Source organism: Cucurbita maxima, unplaced genomic scaffold, assembly GCF_002738345.1.
Source record: "Cucurbita maxima cultivar Rimu unplaced genomic scaffold, Cmax_1.0 Cma_Scf00001, whole genome shotgun sequence".
Classification (NCBI taxonomy): domain Eukaryota; kingdom Viridiplantae; phylum Streptophyta; class Magnoliopsida; order Cucurbitales; family Cucurbitaceae; genus Cucurbita; species Cucurbita maxima.
Window position 1 is genome coordinate 6,217,635 of NW_019272017.1, and position 20,680 is coordinate 6,238,314.

The 20,680-nt window shown below is 34.6% G+C and overlaps 2 protein-coding genes across 2 annotated transcripts; one reads left to right on the top strand and one right to left on the bottom strand.

Annotated features, from left to right (window-relative positions):
* Window positions 1-1,113: 1,113 nt before the first annotated feature.
* LOC111482769 (protein MLP1 homolog) lies at window positions 1,114-13,568 on the bottom strand. The gene is made up of 18 exons (XM_023128717.1): window positions 13,244-13,568; window positions 12,421-12,642; window positions 11,838-11,933; window positions 10,808-10,860; window positions 10,219-10,315; window positions 9,294-9,367; window positions 8,385-8,502; window positions 7,581-7,691; window positions 7,377-7,453; window positions 6,628-6,694; window positions 5,420-5,485; window positions 4,888-4,995; window positions 4,665-4,795; window positions 4,431-4,497; window positions 4,264-4,331; window positions 4,091-4,181; window positions 1,842-1,912; window positions 1,114-1,727 (listed from the first exon to the last, which is right to left on the bottom strand). Exons 1-18 carry the CDS (start codon window positions 13,391-13,393, stop codon window positions 1,355-1,357), a joined length of 2,040 nt encoding a protein of 679 aa, XP_022984485.1. The 5' UTR covers window positions 13,394-13,568; the 3' UTR covers window positions 1,114-1,354.
* A 3,572-nt stretch (window positions 13,569-17,140) lies between these two features.
* Window positions 17,141-20,605, top strand: LOC111484343 (probable receptor-like protein kinase At2g39360). Its single transcript, XM_023130892.1, has one exon. It carries the CDS (start codon window positions 17,951-17,953, stop codon window positions 20,417-20,419), a length of 2,469 nt encoding a protein of 822 aa, XP_022986660.1. The 5' UTR covers window positions 17,141-17,950; the 3' UTR covers window positions 20,420-20,605.
* Window positions 20,606-20,680: the final 75 nt, after the last annotated feature.

A 20,680-nucleotide genomic window follows, 5' to 3' on the forward strand; every position in this document is an offset into this window, starting at 1 on the left:
CACCCCAAAAAAAAAAAAAAAAAAAAAAACAACAAAACAAAATTTAAAATTGTGTTAAAAAAAATGAACCATTAAAAAGACAAACAAAAACCCACATGCGATCACAAAGGAGTTTCTAATTTGCCAACTTGGTTCATAAATGAAAAGGATTGCTCCAAATTCCATTTTTTTAGTGCAAAAAAAGTACCAACGACCCATTGAGGGAGGTCCTGTAATCAGACCTCATGATTTTACTTAATTTACAAAAATTGTACCTTTACGTTTTAAAAACATTCCAATCATTACCATAGTTTATAAATTAACAAATTAAGCCCTCCTGTCGATAAGCTTTAAAGAAACCCATATACTTTAATGCATTATCATTAAAATAAACAAAATTTTAACTTTTAGATTTCACAAACTAAACGCTTTCAGAACAAAATTAAAAAAATTTAAAAACATGCTTTGCGAAATAAGCAAATCAGTGAAGAAAGTATAAGTTTATAAGTAACCCTTTATGACAAGCATAGAGTGTGAGAGGCCAGCTCACTGGCACCACAAAACAAAGTAACTTAGATATTTAATCAAACATCAACATAGAAATTCAAGAGAGAGAGAGAGAGAGGCCACAAATAAGATCCATCTCAGAGACCCACCACCCAGAAAATCAGGATGAAAAGCTAACTTCTTATTGGCCAAGGCCTAAGGGGGTTGACAACTAGAATCACTTTTTATTATCAAGCTAGGGTTCTTATTAGAAGTAGAAACTTCATTCTCTATCCCACCACAACTCTAAAACAATTAGTTGCAGCCAAAAAGATATGATCGCTACTGTTTCAAAGCTGCCCTTTCAAGAAAGATTTGGGCCAGGCATGTTTCAGCCCACTACTTTCTGTGACCTATCCTTGAGGACAGAGAAGGCTCATTGACCATCATGGTGTCCTTCAAAAGAAGAGACAAATTCCAGAACTACCATATCAGGAAACCTTTCTGCCACATATCAATATTAACAAAAATCTCCTAACCCTACACCAACTAATCTGTCAGGAAACATTGGGGTCTCCCACTAAGGGATGGTTTGCTTAAGAAACTTAAAAACTTACCCCTTGCAGTAATGTTATCTAAAAGGTTGGACTTGCATATTAAGTCTTCTTGATTTGACTGTTTCCCTTCTTTGGCTTTTATATTACAACACAAATGTTCCAGAATTTATACAAGTGAACAAATAAAAAAACCACAAAATGTACAAAGAACAATTACCAAAGAAAGATTATGATCCAATTTTGCAGTTTTGGGGGAATGCCAAACGCAAACCTACGACCTTTCTTCATAATAAATTAGTTTGGTTCATTCATGCGTACATAGTATGACAGAGCTAGTTCTTTGAGTCACCTGATCTCAGTTCCCTTTCCAGCTCGTCGAACTCCCATTCACCAATGTCTTCTGCTGAGTAGTCGTGAGCAACTTTTCCGAATTCTGATTCCAGCTGAGCTAGCTCAGCTGCAGTGTCTAGTGTCTGTTCTGCCTTGACTGCAGGTGGTTTGGGATAATTACCAGTTTCATCTTTTGGGTTCTTGCTGTCTTCCAGCGGAGGTTGGGGAACACTACTCTGCACCTCCTCTCTAGATTCATTTTCTGGTTTTGGAGGTGGAGTTTCGATTTCTAGATTGGGTCTCTCGATAGCTTCAAATTTTTCCCGTAGTTTTTCAATATCATCAAATAATTCTTGGACTCTAGAATCATCTTTCCTGAATCGAGGTAAAAAGAAGAGTTGCTTTTGGGTAATAATGAAATGTGACAAAAGAGGAGCGAGGCAGAATTAGAAAAGAATGCATATCATAAAATTACCATCCATATCTTACCTGGAAACTTGAGTTTGTTGAGCCAAAAACTGCTCTTTCATGTTATCCACAACGCTGAAGGTAGTAATAATCTGAAGCAAGATAACAAATCAAGGTTATAGTTGTTCAAACATCCAAGATGAAGTCAACATTACACTTGGCAGGAAAATTGTAGGCAGCGGATATATGCCCATTAATTGTGACAATATTTTACAAAGCATTCATTAAAAACGAAAAAGATATATATACACAACAAGCCAATAACTGCACTGAAAAACAAGCCCCATGCAAGAACCTGCTCTAAGTTTATGAGTCCTGCACAACCATCCCAATGATCCATACATCAAAAAACAAGAAACGACTCGAAACAAAGAGTAGAAACCAAAAGAAAAGCATTGAAGCACTGCGCAGCATTCTAAACATCCCAACAATCTTGAACAAATCTTGAATATATCTACTATTCCTCTCCACACAAATGTCCCCACACATAAGAGTACAAGGTCTGAAACACTAAAACTTGCCTCTATTATGAAGGGATCAGAAGCTCAACCGACAAATCAAGAACAAATTTCCCAGACGGTTAGAAGAAACCTGGCCAAATGGAAGGAGATAAAATAAAAAAACAATAACCTTATGATCCATACCACCCGCTAGTAGCAGGCATTGGAAATGAGGCCGGAGGCATACGATAACAGACCTCTTAATTCTCCAGAGCAAGTTTTAAGTTTGCAAAATATATATCATCATCTTTCCACCTTTACTTTGCACAGCCCATTCCCAATAGAAAAATGAAAAAATGAAAAGAGGAGGGGGGAGGGGGGATATGCTCTGAGATACGGATTTCCAAAGACACCAAAACTTTGCATGTGAAGCCAATATTTTTAATCTGAAGGTTCTCGATTGATGACCTCCCACACAAACAGATTTAGCCACATCATCCCAGCTGCTCAAGAGACCGCTTCCCTTATCCACCCACTACCAAGGATTTCTCGTTCACTTATCCAAAACATCAGTCACTGAGCTCAATTTGTTTAACAGAAAAAAGTAGCAGATAGGAATCCTACTCAAAAGTAATTGGATGAAGGTAAGTCTTCCTCAAACGAAGATAACAATTTCCAGTTGAAGTCTATTTTCAACATTTTTCTAAGAAAGGTTCCAAAAAATACCTAGAACTTAGCATATGCACCAGTCGGAGAATATGGTAAGGTAGCACAAGGGAAGCAGGACACGACCAGAAAACCAACGAAACCAGCATGATAAGCAAATGTACAATGTAACACTCTGCTCTGTTGATGGTAAGAGATCTGAAATCGACTAGAAAGTGGCTAGAACCCAATGGGGTTCTCCAAATTCGAAATTGAGACATTTCAGAGGGAAGAAATTAGATGCACATGTCAATATGATTAGACCCCGGGTTACTACATCACAACTACTACTTTTTTTTCCCCCTTTTTCACCTTTTTGATAGGACAGATCACACCAACTATATAAATTAATACGGCAGAAAAGGTCATTCAATTACAACCAAGCACAAGCATCATTTTTTTTCCTTCTTTTCTTAAAGAATCATTCCTGCCGAAAAATAGGAATAACAGAATATTAAATGAGGAACCAAACCAAACATCCCACCTTATGCCAAAAAAAAGAAGGTTCATGAGAACCTGAGTTGAGATGACACAAAGGTTTACATGAATCTGCCCATTACTTCCAAAAGAATTTAACGAATAGTCAAGCCTAGATTTCTGCCATTGAGAAACTTTAGTTTTCTTATCCTATTAGTCAAGCCTAAGTTTCTACCATCTATGAATCTGCTCCATTACTTTCGAAAGAAGCATTCCTCGTCTGTTTACAATAATTATAATTAGCTTAACTACTCTCACTTTTTGTAACTTCATCACATCAACAAAATGTTTCTTAACCCAAAAAAATAATATAAATAAATAAATCTATTACAAATGTAAACCAGGAACCAGTTATGCTGCCATTCCATCTTTTAAGCATGCTGAATATGTGAAAAAGTGTAATATGAGCAGATTACTGCTTATATATGCTATCTAAATGAAAATAAAAATGACCAGTAATCCGCTCAGTTTACACAAGATATATTCACAACATCATTATAATTGAAAAAATAATACTGTTGGATAAGCTGTTTCAAAATATATATATTTTGATGGGCAATGGGAACCATATTTTACATGAAGTCTCTTCACCAACCGCATCATACATTGAAATTAAAATAAAATTGGATAAGTAATCAAAAGTTATACCTTTGCTTCATAGTCCAGATACTCCTTTTCAATATTATTTGTAGGGCTTAGAACTTTTGACTCGTCACTTTCCAGTGTGGATTCCTGCGACCTGCCCAGAGTGATCTGATAGATAAGAAGCCATGCTTCAGAAAAAAAAAATAGGATCTTGATGACAAAAGGGAAAAAGTTACCTCTGCCTCAAATTCTTTAAGTTCTCCACAAATTTTTCAATACGGCTGATTGACGGCTCCAACTCTTTCTATATCAGATTATCCGTGCAAGGTTTCAGACATGGGAGATCAGAGCTTATTCATAAATTACAAATCACCATGTACTCTTCGATGAATATTATAAATACCTTATAAGCAGATAGAAGATCGATAGCCAAGTTGACAAAGTAACCTTCATGTTTTTCCAACGCATCACTTCAGAAAGAAAAGAAGTATTCAAGTGTCACAGAACTCAATTGAGAGAAGAAACATTGTACAATTCTCTTTTGCATATTCCATCACTAGAGCACTCCAAAAAATCTCTTGGAAAAGTTCTAATACTAAGTAGATGAAAAATAACAAGAATGGCCTAAAATACATACTTGACCTCCTTCTCCTTATTTTCTCTATACAGGCATTGGATATTCCACGTATCTTCCAAAAAGTTCATCCAAATGTTCAAAACATTTGATTCTGTCTTACACGAGGCAATGGATTTCAACAGCTCGTCTTCCTAAAGCATTCAGAGAGAATATATAATGGATGAGAATGAGAACGTACAAGAAAATAACACAATGATACATCAAAAGCAAACAAAAAATGCACCCTAGTCTTTAAATGTGCGACAATCTTGTTGTTGGCCTCCTCAAACTGATCTCTCTCTTCCACCATATTACGAAGGCGTGCATGCGCAAGAGCCAAGGAGATATTAACCTACGGCATAATACCATATATCATATAGTGACAACATATGTTCAACGTAATACAAGAATGTGGAAAGTGGAAAAAAGAACATAACATTTAATATTCTATGGATAAACAAACTTCATAATCCACTAACGAAATCATAGAAATTAAAATGTACATTATGTCCGATAAAGAAAAAATCATAGTGAACTCTCTCAATCAAGGGATCAAAAACATCAAGAGTTTACAGCCACGATATTTACAAATTTATATAAAAATCCTCAGGCATCTCAGTTATCTCAGGCACAGGAATGACTTTGGTATCAATGAAAATACTATAGCATAAAAGTAAGGTACAAGTACAGTGAATGAGCAGCACAAGTGAAAAGGGTTCATTTCTTCATTGTATCATGGTTAACCAAAAGATCAGGAATGGAAAACAGAGAAAAACCTTTTTTAATTGAGCTTCAATATCATCTCTCTGCCTTTCAAGTTCTGCAATTTCTGAAGTTAGTTCCTGCAAATAATTGAAAACAGAAACTCAAGTTTTCAACATACAAAGTAATAACCTGTATGGTCGTAATTAAGTGACATCTCTATAGTCTACAACATACGTAACACAAAGTTCAAAATAGGTATAAAATATGATTGAACATACACAATAAGATAAGGCTGCAAAGTAGGTCCTCAATACAATTCACGATCAAGATCCTGACTGATGTTAAGAATTGTACTTAAGTTTTGTTTATAAAAAATGTTTAGCAATCTAATTCCTAATAATTATTTTATACCCCTTGGACATAGTAAAAAGAGGCTGCCCTCGTGGAAGAAAAGTTTTTTCTCTAGAGGTAGCAAAATGACCCTCATTCGCAGCTGAATGGGATGACTATCTACTTCTTTTCCCTTTTCAGAGCTCTGTGTTGTGTGTGTAAAAGTCGTGAGAGACTTGTAAAGGACTTCGAATGGGGAGGGGCTAATGAGGGCATCTTGTGAATTGGGGCTGGTGGGGAAGCTGGTAAACCTTGGGGGCTAGAATTTAGGAAATCTAAGGATTCGTAACAGAGCCCTATTAGGAAAAATGATCTGGCGATTCCCCCTTGAGTTGACTACCCCTTGGCATAGGATTAGATTATAACGAGCAAGTTTGGTTCTCATCCTTATGAGTGGATGCTGGAGAGGATTAAAGGCACTTACAGAAATCTATGAAAAGAAACTGTAAATGGGCTCTTGTTTTTCTAACCTTGTTCATTGTTTTGTGGGTAACAGAAAGGAAACAACAGAAAGGAAACATACTTCTGAGAGGATAGGCGGGTAGGGGATACACCCCTCTCCTTTATGTTTCTCTATTTGTGCTTCATTAGTTCTTTTGAGTTGGGGGCTCCTCACCCCTTTGCCCTTAGGTTGTGTGGTAGTTTTTGTTTATATATTTCTGTTTCTTATCCCACAAAAATAGTTTGAAAAAAATTAAAAATCCTATTTTTCATCAACAAAGACACATAACAAAACAGTTAATCTCTACTTCCTCGAAGAGGAAGCAAGTACAAATCTCCACCCCCAGATGTGATATAATTTTCTAAAGTACCAAAAAAAAAAAAAAAACAAACTTTATTCTAATAAGCCAAAAACTATTTTTAAACAGTACTCCAAACAACACCTAACCTTCTCTTTTGCACCAACTTCACTTGCTTTGGTCAGACGAACGTTTAGGGCTTCCTCTTTATGCGATCTGCAAATTAAAAGAGGGGGGAAAACATCAAAAATATGCATGAAATTAAAGTAAAAACACCTGTGGTGCACCGCTTTTTAAAATGACAAAATGTCAACCTAAAAGGACAAGTTGGATTTGAAAGAAGTATTTCCATTCCAATAAGAAATTAGCAAATATAAGAAAAAAGAGCAAACTACAAAAACACTTGGCATAGAGAACCTCCGAGGAGGTATTAAGCCTAAATCTATTTCCTATGTCCCACCTCCTTAGCTTTTTGCAACTACCTAGGATGACAAATAAATATATTTATTTCTAATTTCCAGATATGCAGAAAAAATGCACCATCGGTCCTTACAATCTCTAGGTGCTAGGCAATGGAGAAACCCAAAACACCCTTCGGCCACTGAGTACTTTTTCTTCAAAAAAAAAAAAAAAAAACGAAACAGATATATTGAAAGAAAGACAAGGGATTGAGAAAACCCCTCACAAGCTAGATAAGAAAAGCATTTCCAATAGCTTAAAAAAACCAGTCATCAACTAGAAGCGCTTCAAGTGGAAAAGAGTTTGATAAGCTATAAACAATTTCTCGTGTGAAGTCCTACACAGATAGTACAGAGAATAGCAACATATCTCAGCTAAGGAAAAGCAGCTACACGTATGAATTCTAATTCATTACCATTTAGGATAATGAGATCTTTACCTATGATCTGTAATGCGCTTTTCAGCTTTCACAGAGGAGTTTGAAAGAGACTCCGACAAGACTTTCAATTTATCAATCTGTATATGAGTAGATAAGTTTACAGCTATGTACCACTTATTGCAGCCCATAGGCTAAATTTAAACAAGCACAATGGGTCAAAGTAAAATTTTGACTGACAGGATCAAGGGATCTCCAGATCAATACCTTCAGAGCATGAGTTTCAGGAGAATCTCCATTGTTTAGTAATTTCCTCTTCAGCAAAAGTCCTTCCACTCTAGAACAAATTCGTATGTGAGAGAGTGCGGCTTTCAATGCCTGCCACATAGATGGGGCAGTGAGTTCCCAAATACCTTTTTCCACTCCGTCAAATTCATAAATGATCATTACTTGACAGTTCATATCACAAGGTGATAACTCGACACTACAGGCTATAGATACAAAATGTAAAGATATCACTTTTCAGAGAAACAAAGGTCAACCAAGTAAATTGGACATTCCAGTCTGATAATAGCTGGTTGGAATGAGAAGAAAAAATTTAAAAATTTTAAATGTTTGTCGTTGGATGAACAACTCAAACAATAGGATAACAGATGCTCACTGCTCCGAAAATCATCAAGAATTCGAGCCATATTTATCAGCCGCACTAAAAGTATGTTTGAAATGCCTCTTAAAGTATTTATGTAGGAAAAAACTTTTTCTTATAAACTCATAGTGGTGTTTCAAGTTTTAAGAGAGCTTTTAAACAATTATCAAGCACTTTTTAAAATTTTCAATAATAAAAAATAGTTTGAGAAATTCTAGAAAAAAATTAAAATACTTAAACTGCCTGTAAACAATGCTTAGTCCAGTGCATACAAAATAAATGCTTCAGTCAAACTTTTTTTTTCTTTTCTTTTCAAAATGCATCATTACAGCCCAAAGCATTAATCGATGCATTTACCTTTGCAACTCAGTTTCATAGTTCTATTAAAAAATAATGACAATAATAACTTCCATTAACTGACTCACCTCAATTGTTTCTATTGTGGTTTCTTCTGATGTCCTGCCATAATCTGCATTTGATGACATCCGGGCAGCTGACATTCCTTCGAGTTTTGTCCTCAAATTGGACAATTCAGTATCTACTCTGTCGCCAGAAAGCCAGACAAATCATAGAGAAAAGACCATATGTTAGCTTATTCTGACCATTTAAATTCTATTCCTTTTTCCCCTGTGAAATGAGTGTTAGCAGGTGTAGTGATGATGGGTGTAGTTTAAAGAAAGAGACAACATTCCATTCCCGAAAATCATTTCCTTAGCATGCCGCCTAGACCTAGGGAATTCTCTATCCTCTTCATTACTTGGGAGATGCATACAAAAACTGAAAATTATTGAGCAGGTATCTAGCATGCAGAGGTATAAAAACAAGAAAATAAAAGGTAAAAAATATAAGACAATAGCACATTATCCTTGAAGGTGAAAATTCATCCTCTAAAACCAGGCCTGACAACAAAAGGTATCTTGTCTCCAACTGTTCTTCATTTTTCTTCAACTTGCTCACTATCTATGGGTATGACAGGATTAATATAGAGGTCAGATGGAATAACAGCAGGGCACTTTTATTCTTTCAATAGGAAGCATAACATGACCAAAATTTGTTTATACGAGAAAGGCCTGAGAAGATTTTAAATACCACTAGTAAGTAAGGAGATCATAGAGGGGATCCCTCATAGACATTAATCAAACAAAAAGAAACCTTTTCTTAAATGAAACAAGAAGGCTAAAATAAACCCTTGATCCCTGAGGCTGCCAAAACCCACTAAATAAATATAATCGCTATATAGCAGAGATAATAAATAATATAACATCAAACTCATACAAAAGCTGTACAGGTAGAGACCAAGAAGTAAAGAACAAAATAACTAATTTCCTGCCCACCTCCCAAGATCAGCGCTGATCTTCAACCCTGAAATTGCGCTTTGTGCAAATTGGAGCAATTCCTCCCGTTTCACCTGTAATTAAGTTCTCCAGTAAAACTTTGCACAAAAAAAAAAAGAAATGGAATGGGGAAATGTGATAGGCCTAGCAGCCCTGTCTTACTAATTCATAAAACCACACAGCAGAGATCGTATGAAGACTACTAGAGTTGAATTTGTAACATATTGTGATTGATAAAAATATGAAAAAGAAAAAACACTTTTTTATAGAAACCGAACTATGAGAAAGAGAAGCCCAAAACAAGGGAAGCCAAACAACAAATTACAAAAAGAGGTTTCAATCCAACAAAAAAAGACCCAACACAAGTAATTATAGAAAAACTTAGTCATCAAAGCCCAAAGAGGAACATAGAATCTAACAAGGAACCAAACATTACTAATAACACATCTCCTTTCCCCAAAACATTTTATCATTTCTCACGCCATAACCCCACAAACGAACAAGCCCCAGGCAAAGACCCCACAAAAAAATAAAAAATAAATAAATAACCCTTCTATTCTCTCCTAACTTGCATGTAACTCTTTTATTTCATTAGGTTATAACTATTGCCATTGGTTATACTTCACATCTCTTGTGATTCAGAATATAACATCTCTTAACATCAAAATATAAACAGATAATGAAAAAGCACTGAAGCAATCCGCGACTTGCGAAAGGCCTGAGATACTTAGGTTTCCAAAAAAGGAATGTAGACAGCCTACAAAACTCCTAGTTAGTTACAACTTGTACTTGTTTAGATGATGAAATCCTCCGAGAAATAAGAAGAAAGCTTTTTTATGCATAAAGTAATTGTAGAATGATGGGATCCTCGTGGATTTGAAAACTTGAAGGCAGACAATATATGTTTAAATCCTTAAAACATTACCAATACTTCGTCATCATAGCTGGAAAAAGATTTTGCCAGATCTTGTATGCTGCTAACTATTGCATTATGAACTTCCTTCCCTCCAACAAGACATAATCTGCAGGAAATATTATTAGAAATGTCTTCAACAAAAAGCAGATCTCAAAGAAATATTAGAGTAGGATTCATATCCCCATCAGAAACCAAACAAGTTAATTTTTTAACTAAGAAAAGAACAAAAGGACAAAAACAAGATAAGAGATTTTGGAACAGAGGCACAATAGGCTAGATCAGATGACTCGTTGACTGAAAATCAAAAGTCAATTTAAGGAACAGTTTGAGCCAAAGAAAAGTAAAGATAGAGATGGTCAGGGTCCCTCGTCGTGATAAAACTAAAATATAGAACTCCAAATATCTGCATATGGAAAGAATTATTGAAAATAAAATAAAATAATCCCCTTAACTTCATAAATATGAACACAACTTTTCTTTTTGTGAAACGAATATGAACATAATGAAAACTTGAAGTTGTGTATCTTTTGGATTCTTAATAATTAGTACTCGATGACACGATCATGATCTATACTATTAGCTTCAGTGAAGAACAAACCCAAACATGTCCAGGAGAAGAGACACTTCTTCCTCATTTGGCGCTTCAAGAATCTGTGGCACAGAAAATAGTACATCTGTTGGTATCTCCTTCATGACCAATTAAAAAACATAGAAGTAGATACCAGAAATTCAGACCCACGGTCTGAACACATTGAAAACAATGGTGAATGATAAGATAGCAGCCTAACAATTCAAAATATGATGTCTCGCTTGCATTCATTTCCTCCATATTCAATAAATCTAACTGATTCAAAAGTCACGTCAAAGAAGGTGGAATTAGAACTTGTTTCCATCATCAATCGCTAGTACAACCTTTTATGTCTCCAACTCACACAAATACCATGCGCTGCCTCTCCATTTTGAATAAGATCTAATTAACATGTATAACTCAATAACTGAAAAGGAAAAAATTCAGGAACTTGTAGCTTTTGCATAAATTTCCATATCCCCCTTAACAAAAATTAGACGACAATCAGCACTAAGATAGCACAGTTACATTGATTCAAAATTGATTTTTGAAAAAAGAGATACTTAGGTGGTCCAATATCAAGTTCGACCAATGTTGTCAATAAGGTAAGTTCAAAAGGAATACAAATCTTGAATTCCAGACAAATTTAGAAGACTATAAATGTAACTCACCATGCAACGGTCTTCCTTCTCTCAAATTTTATATTCATAGTCATGTTTGATAATGCAAGAGTTACTTTTTTTTCTTAACAAATTATTCATATTATTTGATGGACTATGCATTTCTTCATCAACAAATTTGATAATAAATAGCACATGAATTTTCGGACGACTGTTCCATCCTAGTCAAAAGCTAAAACGGCTCATTCAATTTGGGCCCAATAAGTTCTTCATCCCTTATCAAAACCTAAAGGCAGAAACCTCCTACTAATGAACAATACATCATGTTGTCCTCTTTGGTGCATTCAAAATACCATAGTAAGGTGACCCTAAATATGCAGAACTGCAGCTTTCAAGGGAACAAGTCATAGATCTAGAGAAAGAACATAAAATTAACATACCATAGATACTGTAATTCCCTCAAGAGCTTGACTTTGAAGAAAAACATCACAAAAGTTCATTGGTTCCCCTCCAACGTCAGGATCATAATACAAAACCTATTCATGATGGCAAAGGACAGAAAGTAATAACACGTAGGTAAAGAAGTTTTGCAGACTAACTACCATTGAAATGTATTTGCGAATTTGGAATGATAATTAGGTAATCCTGAAATGAACTTTAATACTTCATAAATATTTCAAAATTTCAATTGCTTGTGCGTGATATCACGAAAAAGATGTGGCTATTTGAAATTACAAGTCAATTAACTAAAACCTCTCATAAATAAAGGTCGACTGAATTTAATTTACATCTCTAATTGCTGCACCACGAAAGAATGCATAGTCATAGGCTTAGATATCCTTCTGGCTCTCCATAACATTGTAAAACCAGTGTGCAAAGTAACTTTAATATCAAATTTTAAAATCTACGAGGTTAGAATGTGGAATTCATGAAAATGATATATGCCCGTGAGGCAGGGATAATCAGCACAACCATTTATAACAATACTTGAAGGGAGAGGAGTTCAGAAACATTTTCACTCACAATAGCAGGCTTTCTTGGGTTTTCTTTTGCATCTTCAAAAGCAAGATGTTGCTCCAGGGTCTTCGCTTTCTCCTCCGAGGGAGCATCAGATAATTTTTTGACCTCTTTAAGCACAACCAACCATCTTTTCATCAACTGAGCTCTTTCAGGGCCCCTACAAGACATAGCAGCTTCTTCCAATCTTTGAATAGTCTGCTTAACACTTCTGAAATTTTTTGCCCCCTACATCAATAAAAGCCGAAAAGACGACTGGATTATATAATAGCCAATCTCCCTGGTAGGAAACCGTAAGAGGTTAAGCAGAAGCAGCAGAACCAACCAAAAATACTCAGAAACAAATCCAGGACCCTGCGGTAAAAGATGAAACTAAATGGTTGAAAGAAAAATTAGGTATCAGGTTGAACTATGGATATTCTGAATCTTTAATCAAGTTCTAGGAAGACAAATTCTAGGTGGCAGAGCCCCGGAACATCAAATAGGTTTGCACTTTGTTTTCATGGAAAGCCTACGAAATAGATACTCAGCACTTCGTTTTCCATTTTTCCGTTTTAGTCATAATTATTAACCCTTAGGTCTACCCCGACATTCACCTCATCCTCGTGTTCTCACAAGAGATTCTACAAAAGTCAAGTCGATTTCTAAATGGCTCCGTGTGAGATTTCAGCTAATACTTAGCGAAATGCAGAGAGATATCAATGCGAGGAAAAACGCACAAAATTAAACGAGATTAATCCGACGTTTCCAAAATCCAACACAGCTCAAAATGACACAGAACCAACAAAATCAATAAGGGAACAAAATGAAACTGAAACAGAGGAAGTACAATGCGATCTTGGAGAATTTTGGCGCCCTCCGAAACGGCCTGGCCGGCGTGGTGAACAACGGTGTCGGCATAATTCTTGACAACCCGAGTGAGGTTGTTGTTGTTCCCAGCCTCCACTGCTTTGCTCACGGCCAATCTCAGCCACGACATTTCGAATTCCTTCTTCTCTGTAACGTGATTTTGGGAATTAATAAGCAAGTGAATGATGAGGAAGGAGAAAATTAGCTGGGGAGGAAGATGATTCTCCCGAATGGAAGACAGCTCTAGGGGTTTATGTGTTCTGCAGAAAATGGCGCTAAGTGTGCCTCAGGAATTGGGAAGCATCAAAGTCAATCGGGCAGGGTCAGCGATGCGGAAGAACGAAACGCTGACGTTTCGAAATTTCTTTCAGATAACGGGTGGATCGAACCCAGGCCCATATGGTACTCTCGCGGCCCAGTTCCATGTAGTACTCTCCCAACCAGGCCTAATTTCAATTGCCACGCGCCACCTGTTTTATTATGAAAATTAACATTTAAAAATTAAATAAAATTCTCAAGATTTAATATTTTGACTGAATCCTTAAAAAAAACAAAATCCTCCAAAAGTTTTCATATATATATATATATATATATATATTAAGTTTAATGGATCATTTATCAAGAGATTTAATATACGAGCGTTTAAAACTTTACTAACATTTGAGTGGGAGTTTATAATTGTCTCACTAAACCACTGACAAACATATAATTTAAAACAAAAAGTAAATATTAATTACATTGATAATTAAATTCAACTAAGTTGAAAAAAAAATTAATTTTTATACGTTTCATTCTACCTAATAATTATTAAAATTAAAAACAAAAAGTTTTTTGATAAATCATTGATAAAGTTATTAGTTTAGTCAAATTTTCTCGTTATAATTATATTAATTTTCGATTTATTAATTTTATAGTTAAAACTTGATGAATGTAATTAAAATTATTTAGAATTTGGGGATTTAGTAAACATAATCATAAAAAATCAAGATCTAAATTCATATTTGAATATATATATATATATAATGTGGAATTAGCCATAATATTCAAACCTTGTGCGAGTCACCTGACAAATTAACAGTTTGATTTTTGATTAAAAGCTACAAATGGCCTATTATTTATAATTAATCTAACTAACGTCAACAACTAAATAGCATTACTTTTTCAATGCATTTCACAGTCACTTCCAAACTCAATTTTTAAAAATTAACCCTCCGCTAGTTTTTATTTTAATATATATTTTATATTATTTATATCCATGGATGATTAAATAAAATTAATTTTGATGTTGTAATCTCATCCTAGTATTTATGAATCCGTTTGCACTATCTTATAATTAAACATATGTATATATATATTATTTTTTACCGACTTATTTTAGATCACATATTTATTTAGTTACAATCAAATATATTAGAAATTTTATCAATTATCAATATGCTATTTTAATTTATTAAAATATATTACGAAGATTTTTCTACTATAAACTTTAAAACATTTTTTATATTTCAAATTATCATACCTTAAAAAGAATTAATATAATTTTTTTAAAAACTAATTCTTATTTATTCATATTAAATAGAACTAGTTTTTATTACCTAAAATAACTCAATAAATTATACTAAAATACAATTTAAATTTCAAATATGGTTATAGAAAAAAAAATATTTTTAAAAACTTTTTTTTCGATAGTTATTTCAAAATAAGATTTTTTGTAAATTAAAGTGATTTATATTACTTACAATTTTACCTCGTATTTATTGATTAATTTATAATTTTATATCTAAAAAATTTAAAATTTATAAATTGATTGTATCTATGAGTAGTTTACCCATTTACCTCTACAATAAATGTAATTAAATAGTAACACTATTTTTTACAAAATAAATTAAATATTTATAAGTATTTTGCTATCTAAATTATTAAAAAAAATTGAAGTTGTTATATTTATAAGAATTTAAGAATGGAAAGTGATTTTTCAATAAAATTATTATAATGAATTTTATTAGATAGTGTGAAGTGTTTAAAATTATCTCAAAAAAAGTTATTTAAAATATTATTCTCAAAATTATTCTAATTAATTCGCTGTAAACTGATTTTATATTTATGAAATTAAAATTATGCATACAATTTTTCACATGTAACACGATTTATAAAGTCATCACGGTTGAAATTAAAGTGGACCCTAAATTTGATCCAAACCAGAAGAAAACACTGTAATTAATAAAATAAAACAAATAAATAAAAACACAAATAAATAAATGTTTTTTTGGTGAACTGCCGTCCAAACGAGAACGTTGAAGGCATTCTGGTCTTCATTATGCCTTTGATGCCATATTATAATCAAACCGTTGCGTTGAAAATCATGTATCTAATTAACTTTGGTTTCTAATCATTTATTTTGAAGTTTTCAAAGTCTACTAAAATAATAAATTACCCTAACTAATTTAGGTTAAACTACATATTTAATCGGTAGGTTAATAAGTATTTTTATATTTTGTATAATAAATTTTATAAAGGTAAATGTCTATAGTATTTAATAAAATTTATATGACACAAATAAATAATTTCTAGACTTATTAGTAAGTTGGAGTTAGTAAAGCTTTTAAACCTATTAAAACACAAAATTAAAAGTTTATAAATTTATTTGGCACGTTTTATAGTTCATAGATCTTCTAGGCACAAACTATAAAGTTTAAAGATTTATTAAACCCAAATTGAAAGTTTATAGAATTATTACACCATATGATTTATGTGACACAAATCAACATATTTGTGAATTAAATGACTATTTTTTATAGTTAATAATTTTATATTCCACTGCATAATTGTTGAACCAACTAAATCATGATCATCATTTCATAGGATTCAATAATTATTAATGTATGGTACACGTCTTATTATTCATCACGACAAATGACCCATTCAAATGCCCGAATATCTCTTTGATAATATATTTTATACGTCAAATTTTTTGATGTCTCTATCTCGTATCTGTGACATTATAGTCTTAAAACTTGAGTAGCAAAATATAATACAAAGCATAAAATTGTAATTTCAAATTATTCCTTAAAAGGACGGGTCAAGACAAAGAAAATACAATGATATTGTCCGGGGAGGTAATAGTTGAAAAATGCATATTTAAAAATGTCAATTTATCCCATGGAATCGAAAGTCCTTATTTACATTGACAACGTGTACATTTAAAAGATTCTACCCTATAAGTTAAATGAGGAAGAGTACAAAGATTAAATTATGCATTTCAGTTCTTCCTTCCGATCCACTTTTTATTTTTTATATTTTTATATTACATCTGTATATAAATTAAAATTTTTGAAAAATAAAAATAAAAATTACACTATAATAACCTATTCAAACATTTTGAAAAATTATTCTATTTAGATATAATTTATTTTTTAAAAACAACCGAAAATAATTTTCCACATAAAATCAAAATTTCTTGTGGGACATCTCTCAGCATAGTTAATTATTTTGTCAATAAAAAATAAAAATAAAAATAAAAATAAACAAATAAAAAAGTGGTCTCGTACGAACCAAAAGGAAAAAAAAACGCGCTATTTCCTAATTCTGACACTGACAACCTTCCAGCTGTTTATCTCCAAAGGAGGATAATAACGGTAATAATATCGTTCACGGTAAATTCCCTTAATATTTTTTGTAATTTTTTAAAGTTAATTTTATAATTTATTTTAAATAATTATTTCATTAAAAATAAAAATTAATCTATAAAATATTAGCACACGCTAATCTTACCCTAATCTTAATGAAATATTTATATAGAAGAAGCGAAGAGATTAGAATTAATAATTTTTTTTAAAAGATCTCTTTAATTATTTTGCGGGAAAAAAATATTCCTCCGTATCCTTTCCATTATTCCCACCAGCACGAAGCTTCTCCGCCATTTTCATACCAAACAATGGCCGTTCTACCAACTGTGGGCCTATGGGTCCCTCCGCTTCGAGTCATCGATCGCCGTAGCTGTTCTGAGCCCTTCCTTCAAACGACTTTGACCCCGCTCTTGCTTATCCAATCTGCTCAGCCTTTCCATTTCCCTTGTGGCTTTTTTCAGTCGTATTCCGCGAATTTGTCAAACACAACGTGATAGGTTGTTTATTGTTTCGCTTTTTGGTTCTTTGAAATTGAAGCGAACCGATTTCATCTGCCTTTGTCGTTCTGGCTTGCATGATTGGTTTGATTGACTCGAGTGTCCTTGATTGTAATTAAGAGTGAGATTCTCCTGGCTGTTTCTTAGTACTTGCGTTAATGGCGGATGGTATCTGATTCTTTTGCTTGTTCACTTGTTTTGGCTTCTGAGTTCTTTTGATCTTGGTAATTGGATTCGTTCTGTTTGGAGCTTCGTGTTCCAAGCTATTTTTTCCACTTCATCTGTCTCTTGGAATCTCAAATTTGCTTCCATTTCTGAATGTTCTTGATCGACTTGAGTTTTGTTGCATACTGATTGATTCTTCTAGGTTGTTTCTTACTCTTGCTTTAATGGCGGACAATGAAGGCTTCCTTCTGTGGTGATTGATTCTTTCGCTCATTGGGCCCTTGTTTTTCTTGGAATCGCCTTCGGGATTCTCTGATTTGTTGTTTTTTTGTTTCAATCTATTTTCTGTTTTGATCATCTTCATTGTAAATCTCGCTTCATCTCTGAAAGATAGCCGCCATGAGAGCTTCAAATGATCATTTTCTCATCTGGATTCTTTGTGCTCTGTGCTTATCATCATCTCTTTCATCAGGATTCACTCCCGATGATAATTTTCTGATCGATTGTGGATCATCCTCCAATAGTACAGTAGGAGATCGTCTATTTATATCTGATGATTTTTCATCTAATATTCTTTCCAACCCAAATGGGAAATCTCTTTCCACTACAAGCAACGTATCTAGTTCATCTCCATTGTTCTTATTCTCATCTCTCCTTCGAACTGCAAAAATATTTGAAACAACTTCCAAATACAACTTCAAAATAAAGAAGCAGGGCAGGCACTGGATCCGCCTCTACTTTTACCCTTTTGTTTCTGGAAACATGGACTTGAGTTTGGCTAGATTCTCAGTTTCTGCTCAAAATATCACCCTTCTCAAAGAATTTCAGATGGACAGTGGCTCGGTAATCAAGGAATATTCTCTGAATGTTACTTCCAGTAATCTTGTTCTTACATTCACTCCCATGGTGAATTCATTTGCCTTCATCAATGCCTTGGAAGTTGTTTCTGTCCCTAATGAACTGATTCCCTCGAGTGTTCCCACTGTTGAGAAGCTTGTAAGAAGTTTGGGGAACAGGGCGTTGGAGACTGTTGCTAGAGTGAATATGGGCAATGAAACTGTTTCTCCGAACGATGATACTCTCTCACGCCTTTGGGTTGCGGATGGGCCATTCTTGATGCATAATGATCAGGTCATCGTTGGAAAGTTTGTGTCAAATCTTACAAAAGTGAATATGACAAGAGACTCTGAAATTATGGCCCCCCGTTCTGTATATGGAACAGCAACTCAATTAGGAGCTGATGCTGATGCGAATGCTAATGTTAATGTATCGTGGTCATTCGACGTCGATCCAGGCTATGAATATCTGATTCGTTATCATTTCTGTGATATTATAGATCTTTCTCTCAGATCGCTGTCCTTCAATGTTTATGTTAACTCATGGAAGGTTAAAGATCATCTTGATATTGGTAAGCTCACTTCGGGCATCCTAGGTGCACCCTATGTTCTGGACACCATAGCCAGTCCAATTGACAGCTCTAAGTTCAAAATCAGTGTTGGCCCTAGCAACTTTCATGAGTACTCAGCTGCCATTCTTAATGGGCTCGAGATCATGAAAATAAGCAATTCTCGGGGGAGCCTTGACGAACCCTCGTTTGATTTAGACTCGAAGAAAGTTTCCAATGTAAAAGTTGGTCTTATAGCAGGCTTGGTTGCTGGACTGCTTGTTGCTGCTGTTTTGGCCACTCTCGTCATTGTGTTGTGCAGAAGAAGAAGGCGATTGGCGCTCGTTCGCCACTCGAAGGAAGAGGACAATTATGGTGTGAATGGAAGAGAAAGCAAGTATATCATTGGATCTGTTGGCTTTTCAAGCTCGAAAATCGGTTATCGATATCCTCTTGCAGCTATTCTGGAAGCTACAGATCATTTTAGTGAAAGTTTAGCCATTGGCCTTGGAGGGTTTGGGAAAGTTTACAAGGGAATGTTAAGGGACAACACAGAAGTGGCAGTGAAAAGAGGGACTTCGAAATCTCAGCAGGGTCTTGCAGAGTTCCGAACCGAAATCGAGATGCTATCCCAATTTCGCCACCGTCATTTGGTATCTCTGATCGGGTACTGCGATGAGCAAGATGAGATGATTATAATTTATGAGTACATGGAAAAAGGGACCCTCAAGGACCATTTGTATGGATCAGAACTTCCAAGTTTGAGCTGGAAACAAAGGCTTGAGGTCTGCATTGGCTCAGCTAGAGGACTTCACTACCTTCACACTGGCTCCACAAAGGCAATCATCCACAGAGATGTCAAAACTGCAAACATTCTTCTAGATCAAAACTACATGGCCAAAGTTGCAGACTTCGGACTCTCGAAGATCGGCCCGGAATTCGACAAGACTCATGTCAGTACAGCGGTGAAAGGAAGCTTTGGCTATCTCGATCCTGAGTACTTAACGACGCAGCAACTGACCGAAAAATCAGATGTGTACTCTTTTGGCGTGGTAATGTTTGAAATCCTTTGCGGTAGGCCTGTCATTGATCCATCTCTTCCAAGGGAGAAGGTGAATTTAATTGAATGGGTGATGAGGAAGGGAAGAGATCAGCTGGAGGCGATCGTTGATGCTTGTATTGTCGAGGAAGTCGAGCTAGAATCTCTAAGAAAATATGTAGAGACAGCAGATAAATGCTTGGCAGAATGCGGGATGGATCGTCCAACCATGGGAAACATTCTGTGGAATCTGGAGTGTGCACTCCAACTCCAAGGGAATGAAAGATCTCTTCATTTAAAGGAATCATCCTCACAAGCTGATCTTTCCAACAGTTGGGAGGCGAGTGTATCGACGACTCAATTCAGCACGGGAAGTGCTGTCGATATCGCCGGTGTTTCGATGAGTAAGGTATTTGCTCAAATGGTGAGGGAAGATATGAGATAGGCTACACTCTTATCATTCAAGAAGAACACACGAATGAATCATCAGTAGATTTTGTATAAAAGTGAAGGAATTCAATTCTGTAATGTGTATTGTATTATGGTGCATCTCACATTGTTTAAGGTGATCGAATTGATTTATATATAATCGTAGCGGAACTTAAATGGTATGGCGGTGTTCGAGTTTTCACTTCATTTGGGGTCACGAAAGTGTCCTTGTATGTTTTGATTTTAGTATAATATTCGAATAAATGGAGGGTAACCT

What these genes read in the sequence shown, in the direction of transcription:
- LOC111484343 (XM_023130892.1), top strand. Translation starts at nt 17,951, where the DNA reads ATGAGAGCTTCAAATGATCATTTTCTCATCTGGATTCTTTGTGCTCTG.
- LOC111482769 (XM_023128717.1), bottom strand. Translation starts at nt 13,393, where the DNA reads ATGTCGTGGCTGAGATTGGCCGTGAGCAAAGCAGTGGAGGCTGGGAAC. An exon ending in AAATTCTCCAAGATCGCATT is followed by an intron (nt 12,643 to 13,243) that starts GTACTTCCTCTG and finishes TTATTGATGTAG; the next exon opens with GGGGCAAAAAATTTCAGAAG. An exon ending in CCACAATAGAAACAATTGAG is followed by an intron (nt 7,692 to 8,384) that starts GTGAGTCAGTTA and finishes TCTATGTGGCAG; the next exon opens with GCATTGAAAGCCGCACTCTC.